Source organism: Lytechinus pictus, chromosome 19 (assembly GCF_037042905.1).
Source record: "Lytechinus pictus isolate F3 Inbred chromosome 19, Lp3.0, whole genome shotgun sequence".
NCBI classification, from domain to species: domain Eukaryota; kingdom Metazoa; phylum Echinodermata; class Echinoidea; order Temnopleuroida; family Toxopneustidae; genus Lytechinus; species Lytechinus pictus.
Window position 1 is genome coordinate 10,268,324 of NC_087263.1, and position 27,875 is coordinate 10,296,198.

At 36.6% G+C, this 27,875-nt stretch overlaps 1 protein-coding gene across 3 annotated transcripts; it reads right to left on the reverse strand.

The window, feature by feature from the left end:
* Positions 1–410: 410 nt before the first annotated feature.
* Positions 411–27,675, reverse strand: LOC129282586 (excitatory amino acid transporter 2-like). 3 transcript variants are annotated; one of them, XM_054918469.2, is made up of 11 exons: positions 27,607–27,675; positions 22,897–23,257; positions 14,370–14,577; positions 13,273–13,315; positions 10,505–10,679; positions 7,440–7,566; positions 6,063–6,293; positions 5,037–5,231; positions 4,402–4,536; positions 3,574–3,673; positions 411–2,731 (listed from the first exon to the last, which is right to left on the reverse strand). In XM_054918469.2, exons 2-11 carry the CDS (start codon positions 23,225–23,227, stop codon positions 2,594–2,596), a joined length of 1,683 nt encoding a protein of 560 aa, XP_054774444.2. In that variant the 5' UTR covers positions 23,228–23,257; positions 27,607–27,675; the 3' UTR covers positions 411–2,593. The 3 variants fall into 3 exon arrangements, with proteins under 3 accessions (XP_054774444.2, XP_063969918.1, XP_063969917.1); XM_064113848.1 differs by lacking the exons at positions 22,897–23,257; positions 27,607–27,675 and adding an exon at positions 18,422–18,740; XM_064113847.1 differs by lacking the exons at positions 22,897–23,257; positions 27,607–27,675 and adding an exon at positions 18,547–18,620.
* Between the last annotated feature and the right edge of the window lie 200 nt (positions 27,676–27,875).

Consider the following 27,875-nt stretch of genomic DNA (forward strand, 5'->3'; position numbering starts at 1 on the left):
ATCATCGCAATCCCTGCCATATCGTTAACATCAACATCGATCATCATTATCTTCATCATAATTACAATAAATGTCACCGCCATCTTTATCTCTATCATCATGATTATCTTCACTATCATCATCATCAATATCACTATCATCATCATCATCACCATCATCGTCGTCGTCATCATTACTATCATCATCTTCATCATTATCATCATCATTGTCATCATCATCATCATCATAACTATCATCATCATCATTATCATGATCATGATCATCATCATCATCATCGCCATCACCATCATCATCGCCATCACCATCATCCTCCTCCTCATCATCACAATCGCTTTCATCAATATCATCAAAAGCATCACCATTTCGACTGTCAGAAATAAAGCAGTAACGCCAAACCATGACAAAATTGATTGGAGTACTGAAAATCCGCATACATTGCTTTATTCGTTTTTCATTATCCCAGAGTCACAAATTGCGTTTTGCGGTGAAGTTTTATTGGACGAATTTAAATTACGTCTTTTGTGCAATGCCATTACCTTACATAATGTATATACATAATTATTAAAAAAAAAAGGATTTCCATACTGCGTATTTTTTATTAATAGGGCCTACGTCATTGTTTGGTAATAAAACACACGGCTGTAGATCTTTTTTCTTTACTTCATATTACTTATTTGTAATTGCACTTATAATTTTAACTATTAATTTCTCCCTTTTTCAGTTTCGTGGCCAATGCTATCTGTGTTATGGTGGAGTGTGTGTGTGTATATGTGTGTGGGGGTGCGTGTACCCATCAGGAGCCCGTAACATACAGTGCAAAAACACCGGTGTTGATTAAACACCAGCCCGGTATCTATATATGTCGATCCACACCAAACCGATATTAGTTTAACACTATTGGTGTTGCTTAAATTCCAAATTGGGAGTATGCCTATAACGCCAAACCGGTGTTGTTTCAACACCGATATAGATACCAGGCTGGTGTTAGATTAACACCGGCGTTTTGGCAGTGCAAAGTTTAGCAATTAATCGTACATATGATTTTCACGACTGATTGTACATTGTAGCCAATGCAATCAATCGTTGAAAAATGTCACACGATGACAGCCAAGCTTTGTGTTACGGGTCCCAGGTTTTGCGTCCCAGAAGAAAACAGGAATTCCCGGTTAGCGCCATTTACATAGTAATCAATATTTCATTTACGTCATCATAACATCGAGAATGTTCTCTTTATATCAAATACATCATGAATTATAATATGAATAGCTCACACACAGATGAGCAAAAAGAGTTTGAATATTCAATTTCAAAACCATATTGCACCGAAAAAAAATGGATGAAGATTCATTTAAAGAAACACAAATTTATACTGATATTTTTTACCCGGATAAATATATTCTAATAAAATAAATAAAATAGTGACTGATGAAAAGGATACATATTTCACCAATCGCATAATGCAAGAGTGCGGAGCGCGAGCTGATAATTTGTGATATTCCAACCTGAAAATTGGGTATTCTATGCATTTTTTAAACAGAATGAGTACTTTATAAACAATCTCTCTCTCTATATATATATCTTGCTCACTCTTTCCCTCGGCCTAAACTTTGCTAGCAGTGTGTTTACGACAGACTTTATGCAATTAAAATTGAGTGCTATGATATTACATACAAATTGCAAAAAGGTGTAATCATTCACCCTTCAACTGCATTGCTGTCAGCTCCTTTTGAGGTAAATCTTTAGAGTGCATTTACAGGAATGGGTGCAGATCGAGTTGTACACTGAAATTTGCATTTGTACATGAAGATATATTCACCGGCCCCGTTTAAGGTACTAAGTTAGGGAGTACGTGCTGGCATATATTGGTGCAAATAGGAACTTATACCGCTTTTAGTAACTAGTTGGTCCAGAGCAGAGCTCCGGGCCAAGTCGTAATATTTTGAGTTTATGAATGCCGCATGCCCGTACCAGACCGGTGCTATTTTGAAGCTGCTATTAACAGCACCAGGCGAGCGCCGTCCGTTACGTGCCCAAGTATTTGAATGGGATTAGAGTAGCGCCGCTCTGCTATGTAGTTACTGAACGCTTGCGGCGAGGACTATTTTAGTGCTAGCCTGGTGAAGACCCCAAAAATCATGAGCTCCTGAAAACTTTAAAAGGACCATTTTCGTTCCCTTTTTCTGCTAAGTTTTCAAAATCTCACACAAAAGGGTTCTACCTGCAGTGGTGCAATTTTGAACCCTTCTTATGAAAGTATGTGACTGAGTGTAAAAACCTACTTCAAAAGGACCTCATCAATACTAGTTTCTCTTTGATTAAAGGTTAAAATCCGAGTAGGGTTTGCTACAACAAAGTAGGAATAAGCTATTTTCTCGACTACAACACTAGATTACGGAGAGATTAGAGAATATCTTGATTATACCTCGGAATATTAAAGTTTATATTTTATCTCTGTCGTACAAAATCATACTCGTTCTACTGAAAGGTATAGAACTGCAATGTTGGAGATAGATTTGAGCAGTAACCTATTATGCCCCGCCCAATCTAGAATAAAGTGACGTCATGAATCACCGGCCAATTAGTGAAGCCGAGTCTAGACTCCAGAATCGCAGTTGGATCCTTCTTTCGTGGCGTTGTCATCATTTTCCACGCTCTTTTCGATCTCTGTCTCAGCGTTTCCAGCTGAGAGATCCCCGTTTTCCTTGCCTTCCTCGATCTCCAATTCAGCCTCCTAAAAATGAGAAAATAATATCGTGTGGTCGATCGTACTGGAGAATGCATATGGCAAATAGAAACTTAACCTTGTGCAGTTATGGTCAATCGCAGGGTCGAACGTTAGGGTATGTGTTTTTTCCAAAGCTTTTTTGTAAGACTAGCCAAACGTGTTTAGGGTATTTATTCCCCAAACTTTTTCCCCGGGTTCATATTCTGGCGACAACTTGTTTAGGGGCCAAAATGTGTAAACAAAGCCCGCGAAAAAAAACTTGTTTAGGGGGTTATTTTGCACACAAAGGAAAACGCGTTTAGGGGGTGTTTAGAAATAAATTGGCCACGCGTGTGACAACAATACATTTGACTGTCCCCCGAGCGACAAATCGGCATTGTCCATGAATATGTGGTCAATAAACATGATGAATAGTGACTGACTTTTCATAATCACAATCTTAAATTTGTCACATCTTATTACGGCGGTATATCAACGTTATCATAAAACCACTATCGATTATTCATTTTTTCCAATATATATATATATATTTGTTTATTTTTTTAAAACAAAACCACCCATTGGTATTCATAATATATATATCATGTTCATTTCTTTGATATACGATAAACAGCAATGTGTTTAAAATGCCTTGCTCAAGGGCATGAATGCCGTGCCGGGACTCGAACCCCCGATCCTCGGATATCCAAGTGGCCTTAGACCACTCGGCCACGGCACCTCCGCAATATAATGTTTTCGTTAATATCTAAATATCGTCCAGCACTAAGAGAGCAGAATTTTCACTATCAACATCGGTTCAATTCACACCACGCAGCTTAGTTTGGAAATATCATATAGAAAATACCAACCCCTTTGTCAGATGCTTCTAGCTCATGTTTAGAGAGATGATAGACTATACCAGCTCCGTAAGAATCTCCAACTACGTTGATAGAGGTACGGCAACGATCCCTGTAATTAAACGAGGGGAAATAATTAGTGACATACCTGGGAAATATCGAGGGGAAATTATTAGTGACGTACCTGAAAAATCTCGTCGGGATGTGCAAAAAAAAGTTTGACAACTATATATGAGGTCAAAGGTCGTTGCCATTTCTGGAAAAACACTTTATCTTGATATATTTTCTGACAACTATAAAGAGAAAAATAAAGTTCAAAGGTCGTCGCTTTTCCCGAAAGCACTATCTCACCATTTTTTTACTACTAACAAACAAATGTGAAAGGTCACCACCATTTCAGAGCCGACCGTCAAAAGATATTGACGACCAGAGAAAATCAGGATCGCTGAAAAAAAACATGGAAGAAGTATATAACACAACGAAGAAAAACACGCAATTAAGGAGTATAAGAAGAAAGAGATGAGCATGAACACAACAATTTTAATTCTTGAACAAAGGGATATTTTGACAGAAAGCAAAAAGCGAGAAAATAAGCAGTTAACGTTGTTAAAAGGAGCGAAAGAACAAGGAGAAGAAAAGAAAGAAGAAGAAAAAGAAGAAGAAAGAGAAAGAAAATTAGATGAGAAGAAGAAGAGGAGGAAGATCGAGGAGGAAGGTAAAAAAGAAGAAAAAGGAGAGGAAAAGCACGAATAACAACAACACAACAACAAGAAGACGAATATTAAGAAGCCGGGAAAGCAGAAGAACAGAGTATAAAAAGGTCAAAATTTTAGCGCTTACAGAAACCAGTCGACAGCCATTAGAAGGCCAACGTCTTCTATCGGGAAATTAACGGCAGTCAACACGAGTACCAGGGTCACTATGCCTGCACTTGGTATACTAGCGGCGCCAATGCTACCGAGGGTAGCTGTAAGACTGCACGAACAAAAGAAGACAATGAGAAAAAATAAGGAAACACAAAAATATGGCTAAAGTAATTCACAGTTCCCTTTGATTACAGTCTTTTCATCAGCACTCCTGCTGTCTACAAGAGACATAAATTTATGCACGACAAGCTCTTTCGCTAACATGACTAATCCCTTAAGAATAAAAAGATAGTTAAACCAGACGAGGACATTTCTAGATAAATACTATTATGTTTTTAGTGATCTTTATTCACACTTTAAGGCAAATATTTGTTGTGTGTGAAATATTGAATCGTGAGACAGAAAAGCCAAGCTATAGATCTGAGCAATTTTATTCGATTTGATTTCATTATTTCACGTTCCACAAAAACACATCTTGAGTAAATTAAAACATAATGACAACAAAACTACATTTAAATATTTTAACCTGGTCACCTATGTGAGGCAGGACACACAAACTATAAGTATTAGTTGTGACAATGAAAAGAAGAACAAAGACTCGTGTCCTACCTTATAGTGAGGATTTTAGAAAAAGGCATAGCAAAGCCATTCATTTGCCCGATGAAGATGGTGGCAACCGCTTCGTAGAGGGCGGTGCCGTCCATATTCACAGTAGCACCAATGGGCAGAACGAATCGTGTTACTCGCTTGTCCACTTTCAGGTTATCCTCAAGGCAACGAAAAGTTACGGGAAGTGTCGCAGAACTGAGAAAGAACAAGAAAAAGAGAGGGTTGAAATGACAGAGGGGCGGTGACAGGGATAGGAATAGAGTAAGACAGTGCCATTGTGTATTCAATCGGCGAAAGCAAAATGATAATATCGTAGAAGTGACTTTACATTTTCTTCCTCAAACAAAAGCACGTAGGATGTTGTTAGTAGTTGCAAGACTCGGTCAACCCCTTTTCATAATTTCTTCCAGACAGTCAAATAATCCTCGGCCTTAATTCAAAAACATAAAATTCGTGCCCTATAATCATTGAAAATTATAATGACATTTTTTAAATTAAACTGAACCGAACCATCGGCCAATGATGTTGACGACTCCGTCGCCGCTTCGAGCCGTTGGGCAGGCGTTGCCGATGTATCGCTTCTGCTATGCAGCTGAAGCCAAAAACCCAACAAAAACTACTTAGTGTCCTATAGACCGACAAGTCTGAACTTGGTCAGATGCTTTTACTAAGATGATCGCTGTCTATATATACAGCGCGCAGCAATGATATCGAGGTTGATTCGTCAAATTTCGCAAAAATGTTACAACAATGCTCTAAACTTTCAGGATTTAAAATCAATCCAGATGGTATTATGTAAATAGAGACCAGCAAATATCACATTTAGATTTCAACCTTGTGGATTTGAATCCTAAGCTTATTTTTAATCGAAATATTTGAGAGTTAAAAGTTAACCCTTACAGGGTCAAATTTAAATCCATTGCTCGGCCGGTCACAATTCACAGCCTTATCAATTCTATTTGGCCTACAGAGGGTAGCTCGAGCTACCAAATCGAACTTAAATTATACCAACCAGAGGTAACTCACCTAGACGCAGTAGCGAAAGCTGTGAGCCACGCTTGAAGAATGCCTTCGAAGAATCGGAGAGGGTTTGTCCTGGTAGTGACGTAGAAGATGGTCATGAGGATAGCAAGATGGACAAGAAGGCCGAGCACTACAGTTAACATGTATAAGCCGAGAGTGGGTAAAACGTCTGAGAGGTCCTTCATCGAAAGAATCTTAGCGCAGATAAGACTCATGATACCCACCGGTGAGTACCTGGGGGATACAAATTTGGGATTTACCAGTGAATCTAGAGGATGCACACTACTATAGGTTCCGGTCATATCGGGGAGTTCCCCTGACCAGTACCTAAAATGACGTCATTCATAGAAATAAATCCATATAAAATCAATGATGCATCTCTGAGAACTTTTTATCACATGAATATGAATTGGGACTGTTACTGCACCAGATAAGTCCAGTTAAGTAGTATAATTTGATCCTTTTAGCATTTTATGGGCACTTTATTAGTTGCCCAAGAATACATATCATCACTGTTGCTGCATGTTGTCGTTGTTTTCTTGAGTTTTAAGGCGCTTACCATTCGGATATGAATATTTACGCAGCTAAGTTTCAGAGTAGTCTTGGTTTCAGGCCCCCTACCGAGAGAAAGAGCTGAAAAAAATATCATCATATTCTCAGAAAACCATTTGAAAAACTCTTAACACTTATGTTTAGTGATTTTAATGAATTTTCATTTTTAACACATGAGCCTATGGAAAAGTGTGAAAGTGTTGACGCCCTCTATTCAATTGATGATGATTCGTGTAGTGGTGGGATTATTTTGCATGGGTGTCTTGGATTATATTCAAGATGAGTGTATGGGAACACAAACAGGTGTCCCCACTTGGATGATTAATGATAAGCCAGCCATGGCGTAATTTCCTTCAGCAAGAAATCCATCCACATTGTGCTGCACTCAACCCAGGTGAGGTGAATGGGTACCCGGCAGGATTAATTCCTTGAATGCATGAGCGCTGAAAGTCAACTCGAGCTAAAGTCGGGGTAATAATGATAATAGTAACATCGCGCCTCGGAATAGAATATTTCTAGATAGATGGCGCTATATAAATCCTTATTATTATTATTATTAAGTGAGTCCCCGATTGTCAAATTACAAGAATTTGAGTGTGTAGGTGAGTGTGTGTGGAGGTGTGTGACGATGTGAGAGGGTGCGTTGTGTGTGTGGGGGGGGGGGGCCGGGTTCAACAAAAGACTTGCCACTTAAAGAAGGTTTTACGGACATGCATGTGTGTACGTGGGTATATGTTTGAGTTTGTGTGTGAGGGTGCGTGTGGGTGTGCGTGTGTGTGTGTGTGTGTGTGTGTGTGTGTGCGTGTACAGAATTGATCATTTACATACCACATAACAATGTTGACAAGTTGCATGGTGAGCTCGGACAATATTTCGAAGAAATCCACCATAACCCGACCTTTCTCTCCCATTCTACTCAAGAGAATACCGAAAGGGATGCTAAAAACCAGGAGACCTGAAAAGAAAAAGGAGTATGATGATGCATCTTAAGGCAACTGCACGAATACCTCACGACTAAGCTACGATCAGCTTTTGGAACAAATCGAATTTTGAGCATTTTGTGGGGAAAAAAATAATGAACTGAATCTAATCTGTTACTCATGGTTCAAAATAACTGACCAAACACTGATAGAAAACCCCACGATTTTATAGAACAAAAATAACAGAATCATTCTGTAAATTATTATAACGGGGAAATTTCTGCAATTTAACAAAACACTCAGGTCTAATTTGAAAAAAAAAGGAAGAATTTTGTAAGGTTTCATGCACCAGCTACCGATATTCTACATTCTTTTTACACAACGGATGTAAGATTACATTTGTTCTCAAGACTCTGATGCAGGAGACTTTTTAACACTTAGTACTAACATGACTAATGTAACATCTTATTGCAAATTGTAAGCCGTTATTTTGGAATAAAGGCCATATTAGTTTAAATCGTAGCCGATGGTCCGATTGTATTACATCATCACGATTAGATATCGAATTCGTTTTATTCTTGTAAGGAAGGTAGTATAGTAACAGATTTGAAAATAGCCTATATTCGTATGATGACTTATACTGATACAGTATGTTTTCATAACTTATCTGAATATTCGCATCAAATGTTACATTTTGTTCCAAGATCGGGTCGTAGACAAATCGTAAGGTACGCAGTGTTTTGCTCAGCGATGAAGTGCCCATCCTGTATATTATATATATATATAATTTCCCGGAATATAAAATGAGGAGTGCCCCCCCCCCCCAAAAAAAAAAAAAAGACCCAAAACGTTAAAAATCTTCATTGGGTAAACTCAAAATCAGGTCGTTGTACTGGATTTACTCAAAATTTACTTTTGCGGACATGCTTCGTTCTTACATTCGCATTCTCATTATACGTCAATAATTCGATGCCCATAATTGAAACTGATCCAAAATAGACATATATTTCCATCTAGTTTTACACTTTGATTACTTTGAACAAGATCCAAGTTCTCCATACCAAAATATTGTCTTCCTTCCTACTCGTCAGATTACGGAGTGTTGATTGCTTTAAACATGTTAAAGGGACGTTCGATGAATTTGTTCATGTAATAGCAGATAACTACCCTCCGGACTACTTCTCACCGGACAACCACCCCCAGGACAACATGCTCCCTAGGACAACTACTCCCAGGACAGCAAGCTCCCTAAGACAACTACTCCAAGGACAACCACCCCTAGGACAACTACCCCTCAGGACAAATATTCTCCAGGATAGCTACCCCCGGGACAACCACTCCTAAGGACAACTACCCCCTAGGACGATCAACCCCCCCCCCCTAGGAAAACGACCCTCAGTACAATTACCGCTATGAAAAATATCCCTGGTAAACTCCACCTCCCAGGTCAATAATTATCATTTTGTTCGATTTTCTTAAACTTTCATTGATTTTTTCTTCATTTGTTTATAAAACCCAACTTCTCAGTAAATATTCAAATAAGGTATGATCAGGGTTTTTTTTTGTAATTATAATTGATATATATATTTATATATATTGTCATTGTGTTATAATTTGTATTTTCCCCTTTTATGTTCAATGTTTATATCTGGTATTCAGTATTTATTGCATCATGCCCATCCTCCATATTATATATATATATATATATATAATTTCCCGGAATATAAAATGAGGAGTGCCCCCCCCCCCCAAAAAAAAAAAGACCCAAAACATTAAAAATCTTCATTGGGTAAACTCAAAATCAGGTCGTTGTACTGGATTTACTCAAAATATACTTTTGCGGACTTGCTTCGTTCTTACATTCGCATTCTCATTATACGTCAATATGATTCGATGCCCATAATTGAAACTGATCCAAAATAGACATATATTTCCATTTAGTTTTACACTTTGGTTACTTTGAACAAGATCCAAGTTTTCCATACCAAAATATTGTCTTCCTTCCTACTCGTCAGATTACGGAGTGTTGATTGCTTTGAAGGGACGTTCGATGAATTTGTTCATGTAATAGCAGATAACTACCCTCCGGACGACTTCTCACCGGACAACCACCCCCAGGACAACAAGCTCCCTAGGACAACTAATCCCAGGACAACCACCCCTAGGACAACTACCCCTCAGGACAAATATTCTCCAGGACAGCTACCCCCGGGACAACAACTCCTAGGGACAACTACCCCCTAGGACGATCAACCCCCCCCCCTAGGAAAACGACCCTCAGTACAATTACCGCTATGAAAAATATCCCTGGTCAACTCCACCTCCCAGGTCAATAATTATCATCAGGGGTAATTACACCTACCCAAATAACTGTCCCTGAGGACATATAACCACTCCCTATCTCTATATACCTCTACCCGTGTGAACAGTTACCCCAACTACCCCGTCCCGCACGATTAACCCCCCTCCCCCCAAAAAAGTTGTATTAAGCTACTATCACCATTTATTGGTGTTATCATTATTATTTCTATTACTCGATGGAATCATTTTTACTATTACTGTTGTTATAATGATGATAATTAGCATTATTGATATTTTGTTCCTATCATTATTATTAAAATTGTTATTGTTGATGGTGTTGTTACATCATCATCATCAATATTATTATTATCATTATAATTATTATTATTAGTAGTAGTAGTTATAGTTGTAGTAGTAGTAGTAGTAGTAGTATAGTAGTGGTAGTAGTATTAGTATCATCAACATCATCATCATCACCATCGTTATTGTATTATGATTATTATCATATCTTACTACCATCATTAGTATTATCGTCATCGTCATTATCACAATTTATAATCGCCATTATGATCATCATCATTATCATTACCGTCGTCACTATAGCATTGCTGTTGCTAGAACTATTAAGCCTCGTGTGATGAAAAACAATTAATTGAATCACAAATGTCATACCGAGCACATTCATGCCATCTTTGAAGCTTTTGGCGATAGTTGTCTCGGTTCCATTTTTGACTAAATAACACATTCCCGTCTCGGATGCATTTTTCAAATCACAATTGGCATCATGGTTAATGGTTTCATTAGGTTCGAGGACCATCTTGTCCTTGGTCCCATATACAGTCATCGCCTGTAGGTTCAAGAAGATCAGACATATAAACGGTTTTTGCATAGATAGAAGGACATTTCGGGACCCTATACTTTTATATATTATTTTTTATTCTTTAATCTTTGCCTATCATTCAAATTATGGAATGGCTTACCATAATGTAATCAGATCCTCTCCATCTGTAGAAACGTTCAAACTTAGACTAAAGACCTATCTTTTCCATTAATTTCCATACATTTTTTCTGTCCTTTTTTAAACTTAATGTTGATTTTCAAGCAATGCAGGAGCTCTTACAGCGCATAATAGTATATGCACTTAGTTTCTTCGCTATACAAACCGGTATATTATTATTATTATCATTATCATTATTATTATTATTGTTATTATTGTTGTTATTATTATTATTATTAATGTTATTATCATTATTATCATTATTCAACTTGTATTATATTTCTGCCATCGGATCAATGGCCCTAAAGAGATTGAAAACCTTCAATGATCAGGTTACCTTTTATGAAACCAGAAGAAACAAATCAAATAATCGACCGACAAAAACTTGAGAAAAATAATTGGACAAAGATTTAGAAAGTTCTTAGTATTTGGATGTCTAAATCACTACTGCTACAGAGATCCTCCCATTGGCAATGCGACCAAGATTTGTGATGTCAAAGCATAATAACTCTCTCTATTGCTCACTGAAAATATACCCTTAAACATGTATTTTTGCTCATTCTTGTGATAGCACGAAATCTTTGTCCATAATACACTTTATAGAACTCATGTTGGTTGCATCGCCAATGGGAGGATGTCTACGTCATTAGTAATGCCAAACTTCAAATACTCTTAACTTTCTTATTCAGTATTTTGTTCGATTTTCTCAAACTTTCATTGATGTTTTCTTCATTTGTTTATAAAACCCAACTTCTCAGTAAATATTCAAATAAGGTATGATCAGGTTTTTTTTTGTAATTATAGTTGATATATATATATTTATATATATTGTCATTGTGTTATAATTGGTATTTTCCCCTTTTATGTTCAATGTTTATATCTGGTATTCAGTATTTATTGCATCATGTATTTTACAATATCATATATATATTCAGTTTCCAGATTTTGTAAAGGTGGCAGCGCTAATAAGGCTTTCCCTTTCTAGTTGCCTCCTCATTCATTTATAAATCATGTACACTCTCTTTTTTTTATTCAACTGTTTCCCAGATTTTATCATTGTAATATTTGCAATTTTCCCATGTAATTTATGTAAACTTTGTATGTGCCTTGTATTTGTTTTTATGATGAATGGAATATATGCTAACAAAAAAAAAAAAAAAAAAGCTAACTTGTTCTTCTGGGGAGCCTTTCACCAACATTTTTGTCAGACATCTTTCCTCGATTTTGATTGGCTGAGAACCACTGTTACATACTTAAAATATTGGGCAACATACTGTCCACTGTGTTGGGTAATGTATGTTGGTAAAAGAAATATTTATATTCTGGGCAATTACTTTCCAATTGAGCAAAATTATTACCCAATTATTAGTTTTCCTTACCCAATTTGGGCAGAGTTTAACCAATAGTTGTGTGGACAGTAATGTCGCCCAGGGTGGGTTAAAAGTTAGGCATTTTTTGCCCAACTAATTTAAGAGTGTAAACTGTCGGATAAAATGGGACTTGTCAGGTAAAACTTTGAAGTCTTTTCATGAAACGTTCCTTGTATTTAATTTCCTTTTCTCTTAATGCACGCGGACTTTGATGGTTTTAATAGGCCTATACAAGTCCAGAAAACCGATATGGGTCATAATATTTCATCATGGACTGCTAATAACATGAATAAGGTCTAGTAGCTAGAAAAGGCATCTTGAAGATGCTTCGAAAAGGGTCCCATTTGAGGTACCAGGGTATTGTCAACGTCTTGTGGAAAAGGAAAATTTGGATAGGCTATTAAATTACTTCTAAACCTTGAGAATGAGTTAGCTCATGCAATTATCCCCAGTTTTTTATCTCCCTTTTTTTTTTTTTTTGGGGGGGGGCACATGACATAATGCAAACTCTGCTTTTCAGTGGATCTCACCATTACAACAAAAAATGACAAAATATTGTGTATTACAATTTTTGGTCAATGAAGCACATTTATATATCCTGTACGATTTGTTTGTTGTCATTTATACTATTTCAACATGTTCAATGGATGTATGACATGTTTTTACAAGTTTCTTTATCTGCTTGTACAGACCTTGGATTTGGACATTTCATGGCAAGGCCTATTTCACACAAGGCATATGGGAATTTTATGTTATTCTTTATTAGAAATGTACAAAGGTCAATGAGGGGGAGATCAATTAGGCTAGCCTAAAAGGCGCCCACGGCCGCTGCCCATGATGGATTTGGATAAGTGATGACGCAGTGGTAGATAGTCTGCCTCAACGGGGGGGGGGGGGGGGGGGGATCATGGCCATGGGTTCAATCCATGGCCGAGTCAAACCTAAGAAAAATATCAGACTTTCTACCTTCTTGTCAAGCACTCGACGTATGAAAATAAGAGGGCCGCTGACTTGGATCGATAACAATTAAAAGTGGCCAAATAAGAATTATAATTAATCATTAAAGACCATACCTGTTGGAAACATGCTTGCACCAGATTAGAAGGGAACAGATTCCTGTCGGAAAGGAAAGAGAAAGAAAGAGAGAGGGGGAGAGAGAAATGTAATTGAGAATGGAGGAAGTTAATTCCTTATCAATCATAAGTTATTATTAGCGCATGATACAAGGAACGATTATGAGAATAAACATTAATGAAAGCTACAGATACTGCTTTGACTTTGAAAGCATGCGCGGTGATTTCATGAGATATTTGGTGGTGTATGACCCACTCCGATATAGGCTGCTATAAAAAATTGAAAATTCGAGGGGGCGAGTCTCCGTCCCCTCTCCTTGATCGCCGCTTATGGGAAGGGGGAGGGGGCGAACATCCCATAGCCTTTTTATTAGCCATCTATTCTCTTTTCTTCATGTTTCTTATTTCCTCTTTTTTCTTTACTAATTGAAAAATCATGCAAGAGCGTTCGTCGATCCCCATCCCGCCACTCCCCCGTAGAGCCTACCCTCGCCATAGACCTTATTTTATGCACTGGCGACATTGCAACGCCGTTACTGCCATCTTGAGGCCACCCCACACCTCATGAATGGTCCACGATCAGATTCTGGAACAAATAGCAACATTGCTCAGAAAATGTGAATGAAAAGTATGTTTTTATTTGAGGTTCAGATTTGCTGAAAGAAAACTAATATAACAATTTTGGATGATGTACGCCAATAATAATTCAGAGTAAAGGCAAAATTAGTTTCAAATCGCAGCCAATCGTACGCTGATATGACGTCATTACGGCTAGATATTGAATTCGTTTTTATTCTAACAGGGATGATAACATATTCACATCTTTTAACATAGGCCTATAGGTGTTCGTAGGAGGATTTAGAAGTACATTACACCGTTGTTCCAATACCGGGTCGCAGACCAATCGTAACGTGTGCAGTGGCTTTTCGAAGTTGAAACCATTGCCTTGCATGCGTTGGTAATATGCAGCTGGCGTACCAGTGACAACTCCGTTTGTGCGTATTCCTATATCCTCTGAGGGAGGGCGCCATAAGATCATGACATCATGTACATAAGGTCTATGATTCCTTCCAGAGAGAGATAGAAGATCGACTTACCTCAATATATCAATGAGCGATTCAAGGGCATCGGTATTGTCTTTTCTCTCATCATAATCGACCTTGTGTTCTCTGCCCGTCCTACCAGGACGAATAGCGAGGACGACAATGATTCCGACGATGACTGCGACGCACGATGTCGTGAAGTAATAGACAAGAGCCCTCGCTCCCAGCTTGCCACATGACTTGGTATCAAGGCTCGTCAAACCTTTAGGCGAAATGCGTGGGAGATATCTTCTTAATTTCGATGTTCACAATGATTTATACCTCAAAAACTGTCCATCTAATAAAAAAACCCTTAATGAAACACATGAATATCATATATATCCTAAAAAAAAGGATTTCCCCCAAATATTTTTGATACTGTTTTCCTGTGGTCTATGTTTACGCTTGGGTGATCAAGAGGTACTCTATGATTTCATTTAAAATTTGACCTGTGCCAATGTAAGATTGAAGTGGAGCGTTTCATGAAAGGACTTGTCAGACGATTTGTCCGACAAGTCCAATTTTATCCGACAGTTACCATAGTAACATTGCATCTCAGCCAATCAGAATCAAGGAAAGATGTGAGATCTGACAACTTGTCGGACAAAAATGTTGATGAAGCGCTCCACAGATGTCTATGAAGTCATAATCGTATTGTGGATACATTTTTTTTTCTATTCAAATGGACATTGGGATTTTTTTTACTTTTTATTTCATGACAAGCACATTCATTGAATTGTTTAATTTTTTAGATGTAGGCCTAAAGTTTTTTTTACTGCACAAATCAGGCATTTATCGTTTCATATAGAGGCTAAATCATTGGATAAACCCCTTATAACGCTTTTAATTATGTGATAAAAGGGCTAATAAATAATAACATGCATATGAGTTGAATAAAAAATATCCTCAAATGCTGTGTAAACTTAACGCAGTGTTATCATGGCTGGCCTGTTTGAGTGAACCAGCAAAATTCTTGATGTATAATTACAGATACGGTATTTCACCAAACAAACACCCTTGCTCCTTTTTAAAAAGAATATTGGTTAATTTTTACCCAAACTTTTTTAAGTAATTCTCTTAAAAGTTTACCTGGTCAAGTAGTCATGGATAATGTAAATTTATTACAGGTTGAATCCACCAAATTTCTTGGGCTCTATATCGATCATGATTTGTCTTGAAAGTGTCACATTAATTACTTGTGTAATTTGACTTCTAGAAGTATCGGTATTTTAAGCAAGCTAAAATTCTTTTTTCCTGATTATATACTATTAAACTTATATATGACTCTCATTTCATCACGACTGAATTATGGTATATTGGCTTGGGGTAATACAAACAAGACGGTATTAGAAATGTTATTTAAATTACAAAAGCGGGCTATTAGGTTGATTAACCAATCTGTCTTTTATGCACACACAAATCCATTATTTCTAAAATATAAAATCCTGAAAATTCATGATCTTTACGAATTTCATTTGGGTATATTCATGTTTCAACTCTCAAAAGATGATCTACCGGAAATTTTCTCTTTCTTGTTTCAAAGAAACAACCTCATCCATTCTTATCCTACCCACCAAAGGGACTCATTTCACCTTCCACGTACTCGTACGTTATTTGCTCAAAGAACAATTGTATTTGAAGGACCAAGGTTTTGGTATCATCTTCCAAACGAAATATCTAGCTGTTTATCCTTAAGTATGTTTAAATGTAAACTGAAATCATTTCTTTTGTCCAGTTATGGACTCCGTTAAGACGCACTGGCTGAATATATATAATGTATTTGATTTGTACCTTTTTAAAGGTATACTGCGGTATAGTTTTGAATTTTTTCATTCTTCGCTCACCCCCCCCCCCCCCCTCTATTTCACATTTGTCCACTTTCCCTCTCATTCTTTACCCCGCGATTTTCCGCTAATCTTTAGCTTTTCCTTTTTAGTCTGACTTTTTTTTGTGTCCGATCTCCTTGGTTACTAATTTCATAATTACTTTAAGGAACCTGCAGACATTACAAGCTCTGCTTTTTATGCAGGTTCCTTCATATTTCACTTTATCTACTGCCATTATATTTTGTATTGTGTATGTAATCAAATGTATTTCTTGTATTCTGTTATTATTTTGCTATCTTGTGAAGTACGAAAATAAATTCAATTCAACCTTATTAGAGTGTTTGTTTAAAGTGTATGAGGCAGATTCATATATTTGACTTTCGACAATAGAAATGTGACATGCTTCTTGGTGACAGCATATACTTATTTAACGGGATAGGGCCTACCCGAAATAATATAATATGATTAAATATACCCCAAAATCAAACAAACACAACACTGAAGACGTCATCAATATCGGATTAAAAAATAAGGAAGTAAAAGAATCAGGGGCGTAACAGGGGTCGGTGGCCGGGGGGGGGGGGAGCAAGAGCCAAAAATTTTCCGGTCATATCATGGCATGAACAGGATTTGTTATGATTGAGCCCCGAGCATTATAGTATACCGGCCAAAACGATTTTTTATACTTTGGACGGCAAAATTTGTTAATGCTTGCTAATGCTTGGCATCCCAGCTAATAGTCTTGCAAAAATACCCCGGAATAGCGTACGGCCGGATGCCAAGCGCAATTTTGCGTGAAACTGTCATTTTTAGCGTAAAATCTGAAAGAATGTCGAAAATCACGCATTTTGATATTTTGACGGATTATTTTAATATTTTTTATCATCTTTGATATGCAATTATTTTTATTCAGAGTTTCAAATTATAAGTCTCATAAATATGCATTTCAAATTTGAATATTACACACACACATATGGCACAGGGAAACATAAAACCGCGATTTCCTCCAAATAAAAGTTTGTGAAAACTATCAATAGTTTTAAGTTTTTTACGCAACTTAAATTCTTCGATTTAAAAGCGTTTCTCAATCGAATGTATAGTAAATGTCCTAATGCCACAAAAATTAAAAGAATTTTCAAGTAAGATGGAATATATCTCATTTTATGTTATCCGAAAGGAGACAATGTGCATTTTACCAGGCGCGCATTTTGAAAGAAATATTGAAAATACCGTACATTATGTACATAATTACATGTATAAGTACATACTAAAGCGAGTTTTTAATTACATGTATAAGTACATACTAAAACGAGTTTTTAATTGAATAGCACAATTTGTCAATTCTTTGCATCCCAGCTCAAATTCTTGCGGAAATACTGAGGAATAACGTACGGGCGGATGCCAAGTGCACTTTTGCGTGAAAGTATCATTTTTTGCGTGATATCTGAAAGAATGTCGAAAATCACGCATTTTGATATTTTGACGGATTATCATCATATTTTTGATTATCTTTGATATGGAATTATTTTTATTCAGCGTTTTAAATTATAAGTCTAGTAAATATGCATTTCAATTTGGAATATTACACACACATATATGGCAATATGAAATATAAAATCGTGATTTACTAAAAATAATAGTTTTTGAAAACTATCAATAGTATAATGTTTGTGTTCTGCATCTCAATTTCGTCAATTTTAGCGCTAACCGAATAAATACATAATAATTGTTGTCATGGCACATATAGTGAAAACAAATGTTGAAATAAGATGCAAGATATATCATTTCATGTTATATATGCGAAAGATAACAATGTACATTTATCGGATGCGCATTTCTGATAAAATACAAACAGCGCACAATATTACATCTATATTGCACATACTAATATTAATCAGTGCGATACTCGGTTTGATCTGGTGAGCCGGGGTGAATCACAACGCAGCCCGAACACAGTACGTGTTCGGGCTGCCGCAGTAAGGCTAGATCTAACGTTCAGAAATAAATCCCTATGTGTACTCTAACGTTAGATCTAGTCGACTAAACCTACGTCCTAACGTTAGATCTAACGTTAGATCTAATAACTTCTAAGCTAACTAACGACAATTAACATTAGATCTACCCGTCATAACGTTGTCGTTTGTCATACCTAGGCTAAGGCTAAGTAACGAGTAACGTTATGTTAACCTGTCCTTAGAAAGTGCAGTGACCGTCTAACCTTAATCTTTTCACCCGACTCACCTTTTGCGACTGCGAGCATGAATTTGAGCGGTCTGCGACAAGACTTGATGATTGATACATCCGTTATGTCCTTAATAAGTTAGCTTTCTTTTCAATAAATGCCATATATTTTAACATGAATTAACAAGCAAAAGTCAAAGATCGGCATCGTTCCATCGATATGTCATATCCGTTGCGCGCACTTGTGTAAATGTGCGAATTGTCTAAAACTTTCGATCAAATCGCGCGGATATTTATGGTATCCGCAATCACCGCAGAAAGCAACATTTTGCATGCAATCAAATGGGGATCTCAGCCAAATTTTGCTATGCCCGTCGTTAAGGGGCGGGTCAGGGGGCAACGGGCAGAAATCTTGTTAACTATGCCCGTTGCCCTTGGTTACCACCTTAGTTTGTTGTTTTGAAGGCATGGTCGTTTACATGACCTCAGTTTTGACCAATCAGAGGAACGGATTATTCGACATTCTTAAAGAGAGGTTTATAAAGGATTATGTTTACTTTTGTAGAGTTCGATCTTCTTGCTATTTCTGCGAATTAATTGGTGCTGAACGTAAATCTACCTGTGGCGATATTCATAAATAGGTCTGATATTTAATTTGCCGTTACCATGGTAATATTAATTTTGTAGGAATATCTATATCCAAAATAGAAACAGTAGCGTACCTAGGATTTTCCACAGGGGGGGGGGGGCAAAACCGTCGGCCAAAAAATTTGACAAGCAAAAAAAAGGCTTCAAGCTCGTCAGGGGAGGGGGGCATGGATACGTCTTTTGCATGGGTTGGGACTCGTCAGGGAGCAGACTGCCCCATCTGCCCCCCCGTAGGTACGCTGGTGCATAGAAAATAAACATGTATGAATAAAACGATCGAATTAGCATTTTTAAAACTACTCTGTCAATCTACATTTTACTTCAATTATTGGATTATCAAAGTCTAAAAAAATATGGCCGTTGCCACGGCAATACCTATTTTTGTCTCGCCTGCATGCATAGCAGAGCAGGACTAAATAAACCAGGGGGGCAGGGGTACATCCCCTGCATGAGTTGTGACTCGTCGGGGGGCAGTCTGCCCCCCCCCCTTTACGCTAGTGGTATATTATCTTGAAAACGGGACACTTTCAGCTCCATGTAATCCTTTCGGACACTATACATGACCTTAGGCAGCGGGGGGGGGGGGGGGGGGAAGAGGCAGTTGCGGCCAGAAATTTTGTAGCTCGTTTTAAGTATGTACTTATTCATGTAATTATGTTAATAATTTACAGTATCTTCAGTTTTACATTCAAAATGCCCCCCTCCCCATTCCCGATAAATTTTGCATGTCCCCTTTCAGAAAATATATCTTCCATCTTACTTGAAAATTCTTTTAATTTTTGTGGCATTAGGACATTTACTATACATTCGATTGAGAAACGCTTTTAAATCGAAGAATTTAAGTTGCGTAAAAAACTTTAAACTATTGATAGTTTTCACAAACTTTTATTTGGAGGAAATCGCGGTTTTATGTTTCCCTGTGCCATATATGTGTGTGTAATATTAAAATTTGAAATGCATATTTATGAGACTTACAATATGAAACTCTGAATAAAAATAATTGCATATCAAAGATAATCAAAAATATTAAAATAATCCGTCAAAATATCAAAATGCGTGATTTTCGACATTCTTTCAGATTTTACGCTAAAAATGACAGTTTCACGCAAAATTGCGCTTGGCATCCGCCCGTACGTTATTCCTCAGGACTTCCGCAAGACTTTTAGCTGGGATGCAAAGAATTGAAAAATTGTGCTATCCAATTAAAAACTCGCTTTAGAATGCACTTATACATGTAATTAAAAACTCGCTTTGGTATGTACTTATACATGTAATTATGTACATAATGTACGGTATTTTCAATTTTTCTTTCAAAATGCGCACCTGGTAAAATGCACATTGTCTCCTTTCGGATAACATAAAGTGAGATATCTTCCATCTTACTTGAAAATTATTTTAATATTTGTGACATTAGGACATTAACTATACATTTGATGGATAAACGCAGTTAAATCGAAGAATTTAAACTACGTAAAAAAAACTTTAAACTATTGATAGTTTTCACAAACTTTTATTTGGAGGAAATCGCGGTTTTATGTTTCCCTGTGCAATATGTGTGTGTGTAATACTCAAATTTAAAATGCATATCTATGAGACTTATAATTTGTAACTCTGAATAAAAATAATTTCATATCAAAGATAATTAAAAATATGATGATAATCCGTCAAAATATCAAAATGCGTGATTTTCGACATGCTTTCAGGTGTTACGCTAAAAATGACACTTTCACGCAAAATTGCGCTTGGCATCCGGCCATACGCTATTCCTGGGTATTTTTGCAAGACTTTTAGCTGGGATGCCAAGCATTAACAAATTTTGCCGTCGAATCCTTATCTAGAGCACTTTTTTACTTTTGGCCGGTCTACTATTAGGGCGAAGTTTCAATGCGTGATAATTTAAAAAAAAGAGGGAGCCCAGCATATGGCGCGCGCAACGAAAAGTTGCTTAATATAAGTCCCGAGCGAGCGAAGCGAGCGAGAAAAAAATCACTTTTTCATGAAAATCTAATTTTGAGATTGATTTTGACGTATTCAGAAAAAAAAAACATATCTTACATCTTCCTTTCCTTTTCTTACATCTTTTCTTTTTTGTTCTCAGTTGAACTTTTTGGGGCCAGTGCTATGCGGATCGGGTCTGGGGCAATGGCGGCACCAGGATTTTTAACCTAAAGGGAGGCAACACACAAATAGTTTACCTTTTTCTCAAAATCTAGCGAGAAGCGCGAGCTATAATTTTTTTGAAGTAGACCCTACTAACCTGAAAAGGGACCTGTTAAGGACTAGCTGTTTGCATTGGGTCATGAAGATGATATCTCACCATATAAATAATGCGAGCGCGAAGCGCGAGCTGAAAACTGTTGATATCCTGAGATTGGAACTGGACGTTCTAAGCACTTTTTGCAATCATGAACTGGATGGTTATCTAATTAAACAATTATTGATACGAGCGCGTAGCGCGAGCTGAAAATTTTTCATTTATGAAAATTCTGAATACGCAGGTTTTGTTTCTCGCTAAAACGAATAATGAAAACTCTAATCGCGAGAAGCATATTGACTTGAATATTGGATTTTTAAGCCCCATGTGAACAGATAATATACTTATCTCAGTCAACAGTTACTGAGAGCGCCTAGCTCTGAAAGATTAATAATGTTAGTGACAAAATTGTTGGGAGCTAACTGTAAATGGATGATGAAATTTTCAAAATTTAAAGAACGAAAACGCTCTTTTGGAGCATTTTGCAGCTTTAATAGGATGCTTAAGACAACATTTTGTATACATTTTTTTATATTTCAAAATTTCGGGGGGGCAACTCACTGTTGGCAAATATCCTCCGTACTTTCCCCCTTAGTGCCGCCACTGGTCTGGGGCGGAGCCCCTGGAACCTCGTGATATTTTTAAACATTGCAGATGGCCACTTTTTTATCAAATCGCGGGTACATACACAACACATTAACTCCAACGCAGTTGCTGATAATTAACAAAATATTTTGAGGCAACACAACATAGTAGATGTGAACAAATTTGTAACAGCCGCCAGCGAGCGAAGCGAGCCAGAAAAATTTGGTCTTTTAAAATGATTCTGAAATTGTAAATTCCAATAACGTGATAGTAGCTTTGGAAATTTAGTCAAAATAAATATAGAGCCTTTTTACAATTAATCTAGCCAGCGTAAAACTTTACTCAGGTTAGAACATAATATATGGGGATATAACTAGCCCTTGGCTAACCTTTGGCTAAGGATTTTTTTTGTCCTGATTGCGACCATTATTGCATAAAATTTAGCAAGTTTATAATAGACGCCATCCACCTATCTTCCCGTTCTTTATATTTTTCAATCCTCGGCAGCCAGGTCGTGTTAAGTTCTTCTATTTTTTCCTTGTCCCTTTTCTTCATATTCTTATTGCTAATTTAGCTTTTTGGCTCTTCCTTCATTTCCCGCCATTCTTGCACGTGCCATTGAGTCAAATCTTTTTATTTTATCCCTCTCTTGCTAATCATGCAAAATGTATTAGTATTTCAGGATATTTTTGTAATTCCTAACGTGTTCTTCTTTCCTTCCTTTTCCCGCTTTCCTTCCATTTTCCCTAAAAAGTTATTTTTTTTTCTTTTTTTCCCTTTCTTTTCATTTTTCCCTTTCTCTCTTTCTCCCTTTTTTCTTTTTCCCGTTTTTTTATATTTTCCCTGTGAAATCCGCCAGGGGGCAGCTTGCCCCCCTGCCCCCCCTGCCTGTTACGCTACTGGTTTCGATCAGCAGAACCCCCCCCCCCCCCTCGTCCCACTTTCATAACGGTTTTGCCATGTTTTTAATTCTATTTTTATAATTTTTCTGTTGCAAATAGATATAATACAGATGTGAATTTTAAGGTTATTTTCTTTATTTTCTTACCGGTAATCAAGCTCGATACTATCAACGGCAGGACCAACATCTTCAGGAGCCTGACCAGGACGTCCCCAGGTAAACCAATGATCTTGATCGCTGTGCTGCTAGGTTCGGCATTCCTCAGGACACCTCCAAAGAATACACCAAGGATCACACTTGCAAGGGTTAGTACCAGGAGCAAGTTTGCTCTCAACTTCGTCAACAAAACCATGCCAATCTCCCTCCAGCCCGTCGATCTCAAGTCCCTCAGGGTTCGTCGGGCGTTCCCCTGATGGGTCTCCGGCCCCCTGCTCCCGTCTTCATGGATTTCAAGATCAACCACCTTGTCATTCTCCATCCTGGAGAAGGGTGTTCCTCTTTGAGTACTCTATTCAAAATGAGGCATGGAATCATGAAGAGCCGGGATAATAAATAGCTGCTACTTGTATATCAGAATACATATGACGTGTCTAGCTGGCCTGATTAAACCTCGTATCTCAAAATTATCTCTCTTTTTTTAGTGCAGCTTCGAAAAAGACTCATGTATTTTTAAAAATTGTGGCAGTCTCATATCGCATGAAAACAGTCTCCTGATACCTATGAAGAACTCCTTTGAGGCAAAAGAAGATTGCTTCCAATAGTAGATCTCTAAAATCTAGCTTATTCTGAACTGGCATCAAAATTATTTAAATTTTGAGAAACGAGGTTTTATTACCCAGCCAATATGGTTTATTTCCAATTTGTCTAATGCCAATTCGTCCAATTGCCAACTCGTCTATATCATTTGGTCTACCATCAGTTCGTCCACTCACCACATGGTCTACTTTCATTTAGTCTAGTGCCATTCCGTCTAATAACCGGTTGGTCCAATGGCCATTTAGTCCATCTAATTGAACTAAGTGTTAAATTGTGCAAAATGAATGAAAATGAAAATGAAATGGTTACTAGACCAACTGGTTATGAGACGAAATGGTCGTAGACGAAATGGTAATTAGACGAAGTGATGATTGGACCTTATGGTTAATGGACCAAATGGTTGTTAGAAGAAATGTTGATGGACGGAATGGCATTAGACTAAATAAAAATAGACCATGTGGAGAGTGGACGAGTTGGCAGTAGGCGAATAGGCAATTTACCGCCACGATGAGTATATACATATGCGGTACACGTCATGATACTTCATTTCGAGTAAATCCAGAAAAGGAAAACGATATAAGTCCAATGAGGATTCAGGTAAGTTTTTCAGTCACTTTGGGGCTTTTAGGTGGAATTTCAGGATATAAATTATGCACAAAATGGGTACATGTATACTATAAGCATCAATTATCCAGTTTTAACTCAATGAACCCTAAAAGGACTGGGCTATTTGAGATGTATTGAGGACGAGGGGGGGGGGGCATGATGGCCCCCCTCCTTCTGATCTCGGCCGCCGTTCGCGCGATCGCGCCGAAATTTGGCACGCACATTCTTTTTCCATGTAAAGTACAAGCCAGTACAAAAAAAAATATGAAAACGATTATTTTTTATTCATTATAAATGAAATATGCAAATTTATTTGTGAAAAACATTATTTGCATATATATTTAACACCAAATTTCACTTCAAAATTTCTTCTTCTTTTTTCCCAGATGACATCTTTTTAATCAAATTTAAAGGTTTCCACAAAGAAAAATTGCAAGGGAATTTTTTCCTTATGTATTTCTTTGTTTTTTTATCTTTTGTTTTTCTTTTTTTTTTTCACTGGAAATTATTACAGACCATTTACCAACTAGATTAAACCCTAAATTAATTAAGCCGACCAATTAGAATGAAAAATAATCACCCTTTTATGAATTTCATCTCCCATAGACTTTGTACACAAAGTGTAAAAAATGAGCCATTTTCGGCATGACATTGTCTCGTAAAAAGTCACGTGGCGTCGTGATGCTATACCCGTATGTCGCAAATTTGGTCTCAAAAATTGCGCGAGACTTCAGAAAAAAAAGTCATGAATTTTGCGGCGTTATCTTTTTTCGTTTTGGAAATATCGCGCGAAGCGTCGAGGGGGGCATAATGGCCCCCAGTCCTTTTAGGGTTAATACACTAGTAGTAGCATGAGTAAATACCAGTTATCGTTGTGATATTATGCAGTGGCGTATTGAACCAAAATATTTGAGGGGCACAACGTAGCGTTTTGGGCAACATTTCATTTCTATAGCCTGTTTAGAAGGATAATCTAAGTTAGATATAATTTATTACACATTAAAAGAAACATTGGATAATTGTTCATCCCTTCCATTTTCTCTTTAAACCTTTTAGACATGTCCCTTCTATTTTATTTCTAGGTTGGGGAACGTTTGGGGTCTAGTGGTCCCCAAGGCCCCATCTATCCATCATTGTGCATGCAAGCTCGCATCATATGTGTGTTTTCTTTCATGAATTTCGCCGGTGCTGATAATGAATTTCGTGTTGATCATGAATATCTACGTCTGTTTTAAAGGACAAGTCCACCCCAACGAAAAGTTGATTTAAATAAATGAGAAAAATATAGCAAACATATTAAACATTGAAAATTTCATGAAAATCGGATGTAAGATAAGAATGTTATGACATTTTGAAGTTTCGCTTAATTCCATACAACAGTTACATGCACATCCTGGTCAGTATGCAAATGAGGTGAATAATGACGTCACCCACTCACAATTTCTTTTGTATTTCATTATATGAAATATTCTAATTTTCTCCTCATTATCATGAGAAACAAAGTTTTGTTCCTCCCTGAACATGTAGAATTACCATTGTTCAACCATGTTTGGTTCAGTCCAGTTGTTCCTTGTCACATCGATAGAAATTGAAATATTATATAATTCAAACAATAAAAACAAAAGAAATAGTGAGTGAGGGACATCATCGACTCTCTCATTTGCATATCACTGAGTTGTCCATATAAATGTTTTGTGAAAAATAACCGAAACTTTCCAATACCATGACTTTCTTATTTTTACATCCGATTTTGATAAAACGTTCAGTGTTGTGCTTGTTTGATTTTTCTCTATTTATTCAATTCAACATTTTTTTTCTGAGGTGGCCTAGACCTTTAACGTTTAAGATGCAAACATATGCTCACTGTTTCATGAATATAATTTATTGCGGTTTGAACGTACTCGAGTTAAGGGTCTGAAAAACAGCAAGTTTAGTATGTGCTAGTCTTTGTGTGGAGATCCCAATTGTTGATCATTGTTTCAATCAGGGCCAGTGACTAGATTCCTGACTTGAACCAAAGTACTAGGAGAGATGAAGTCCCTATTAATACAGTAGTGGTCTACATTTGATTAGATTTGATTTATTTATCTACCAACAATATTCACATGTCACGTGCATCCTAATATACTCTGTTTGCACTTAAAGAAGCCAGCCGCCCCACTGCAAGTATGTGTGTGTATTTGAGTTTTGTCAGACGTGTATCAATCAGATATGATTATTTACGTCTGGGACCGACCTTTAACGTCACCATCAGAAAGACGTGACCAGGGCTCGAACCTCGAACGTCTGCATCAATTTGTAACTTCCCCACATAGCTTGGATTACAAGCGCACGCCACAACGCCAAGTTAATTTGGATGGATCAATGAGTAATGATTAAATAAAAAATATAAATAAATGAATGAATAAATACATACGTGAATAAATAAATAAATAAATAAATAAATAAATAAATAAATAAATAAATAAATAAATAAATAAATGAATAAATAAATAAATAAATAAATAAATAAATAAATAAATAAATAGATAAATAAATGAATGAATGAATTAATAAATAAATAAATTAATTAAATAAGTAAATAAATAAATAAATAAATATATAACTAAATAAATAAATAAGGTTAAACACACATCTCAAGGAGAACATCATCTGAATCGCCGATGATTATTCATATGGTAGCGGTCTCCAGCATTTTTTTTTTGTCTACTCAACAAAGTACAACTTATAATATTGCAAACTAATACTATCTATATACATTTTTGCAAATGAATGATTATTATTTTTTTTTTTGTACAAAGAAATGAATCACTATTTTTTTTCTTTATGTTGTACATTATGTTTGTTAATTATTTCTGTTGGAAAAATGCTGAAATAAAATCAAATCAAATATACATTATGTTTTGTACAATATTGTGAATTTGTACACTTTATTTTTAAATGTCAGAAGAAAAATAAAGTACACTTTGGTTGAATTGTATGAAAATTTTATTCATATTATTACTTTTTTTGTGTATTTATTTATTTATTTATTATTATGATGATGATGATTACTATTATTATTATCATCCCTTTTTTGCTGAGGGGGGGGGGGGGTAGTCAACTCTTTATTGTTGACAATCCCCTTCATCGGGGATCGTTCCATCACAATTACCCGGGTGTTATCTTTTTTAAAGAAACGTACATATTATGATAGCTATGAAAGGAAGAGAGCATTCATTATAAAGAAAAATGCAAATCTGTCATTTTCTATTTATTAAAAAAAAATTGACATTTTTATTTGGAAAATTAATTTTGTGATACATTTTGGTAATATACTTAGAAAATATAATCTTTACCTTTGTTTTCCGTATTTTTTTGTTGTCTTAGAAATTTATGGGGGCCGTGGTCCATGGTGTGACGCCTATGTAACGGCCTTTCACACTCTAACAAACCTTCGGAATATTGAACCTTTGGTACAATGAATAACGAGCTAAAACAAAATCAAATACTCACATTGAAGAAAAGGGAGACAGATCAGATGTCTTGATAAGAACACTCTCCCTCTGCTACCCTAGAGATGTCCAGCGAATGAAATGACGAGTAAAATGAATATCATAGCATTGCTTTCCCAAATTGATAATTAGACCTATGTGTGTATTACCAGTATGAACTCCTTACTCATTGATTTGCGCATGCGTGTTCTAATATCTGACCTGAAAATAATATCAGTCCATAAACGGAACCAAAAACAAAGTAAAACCAAAATAAACACGATATGATGT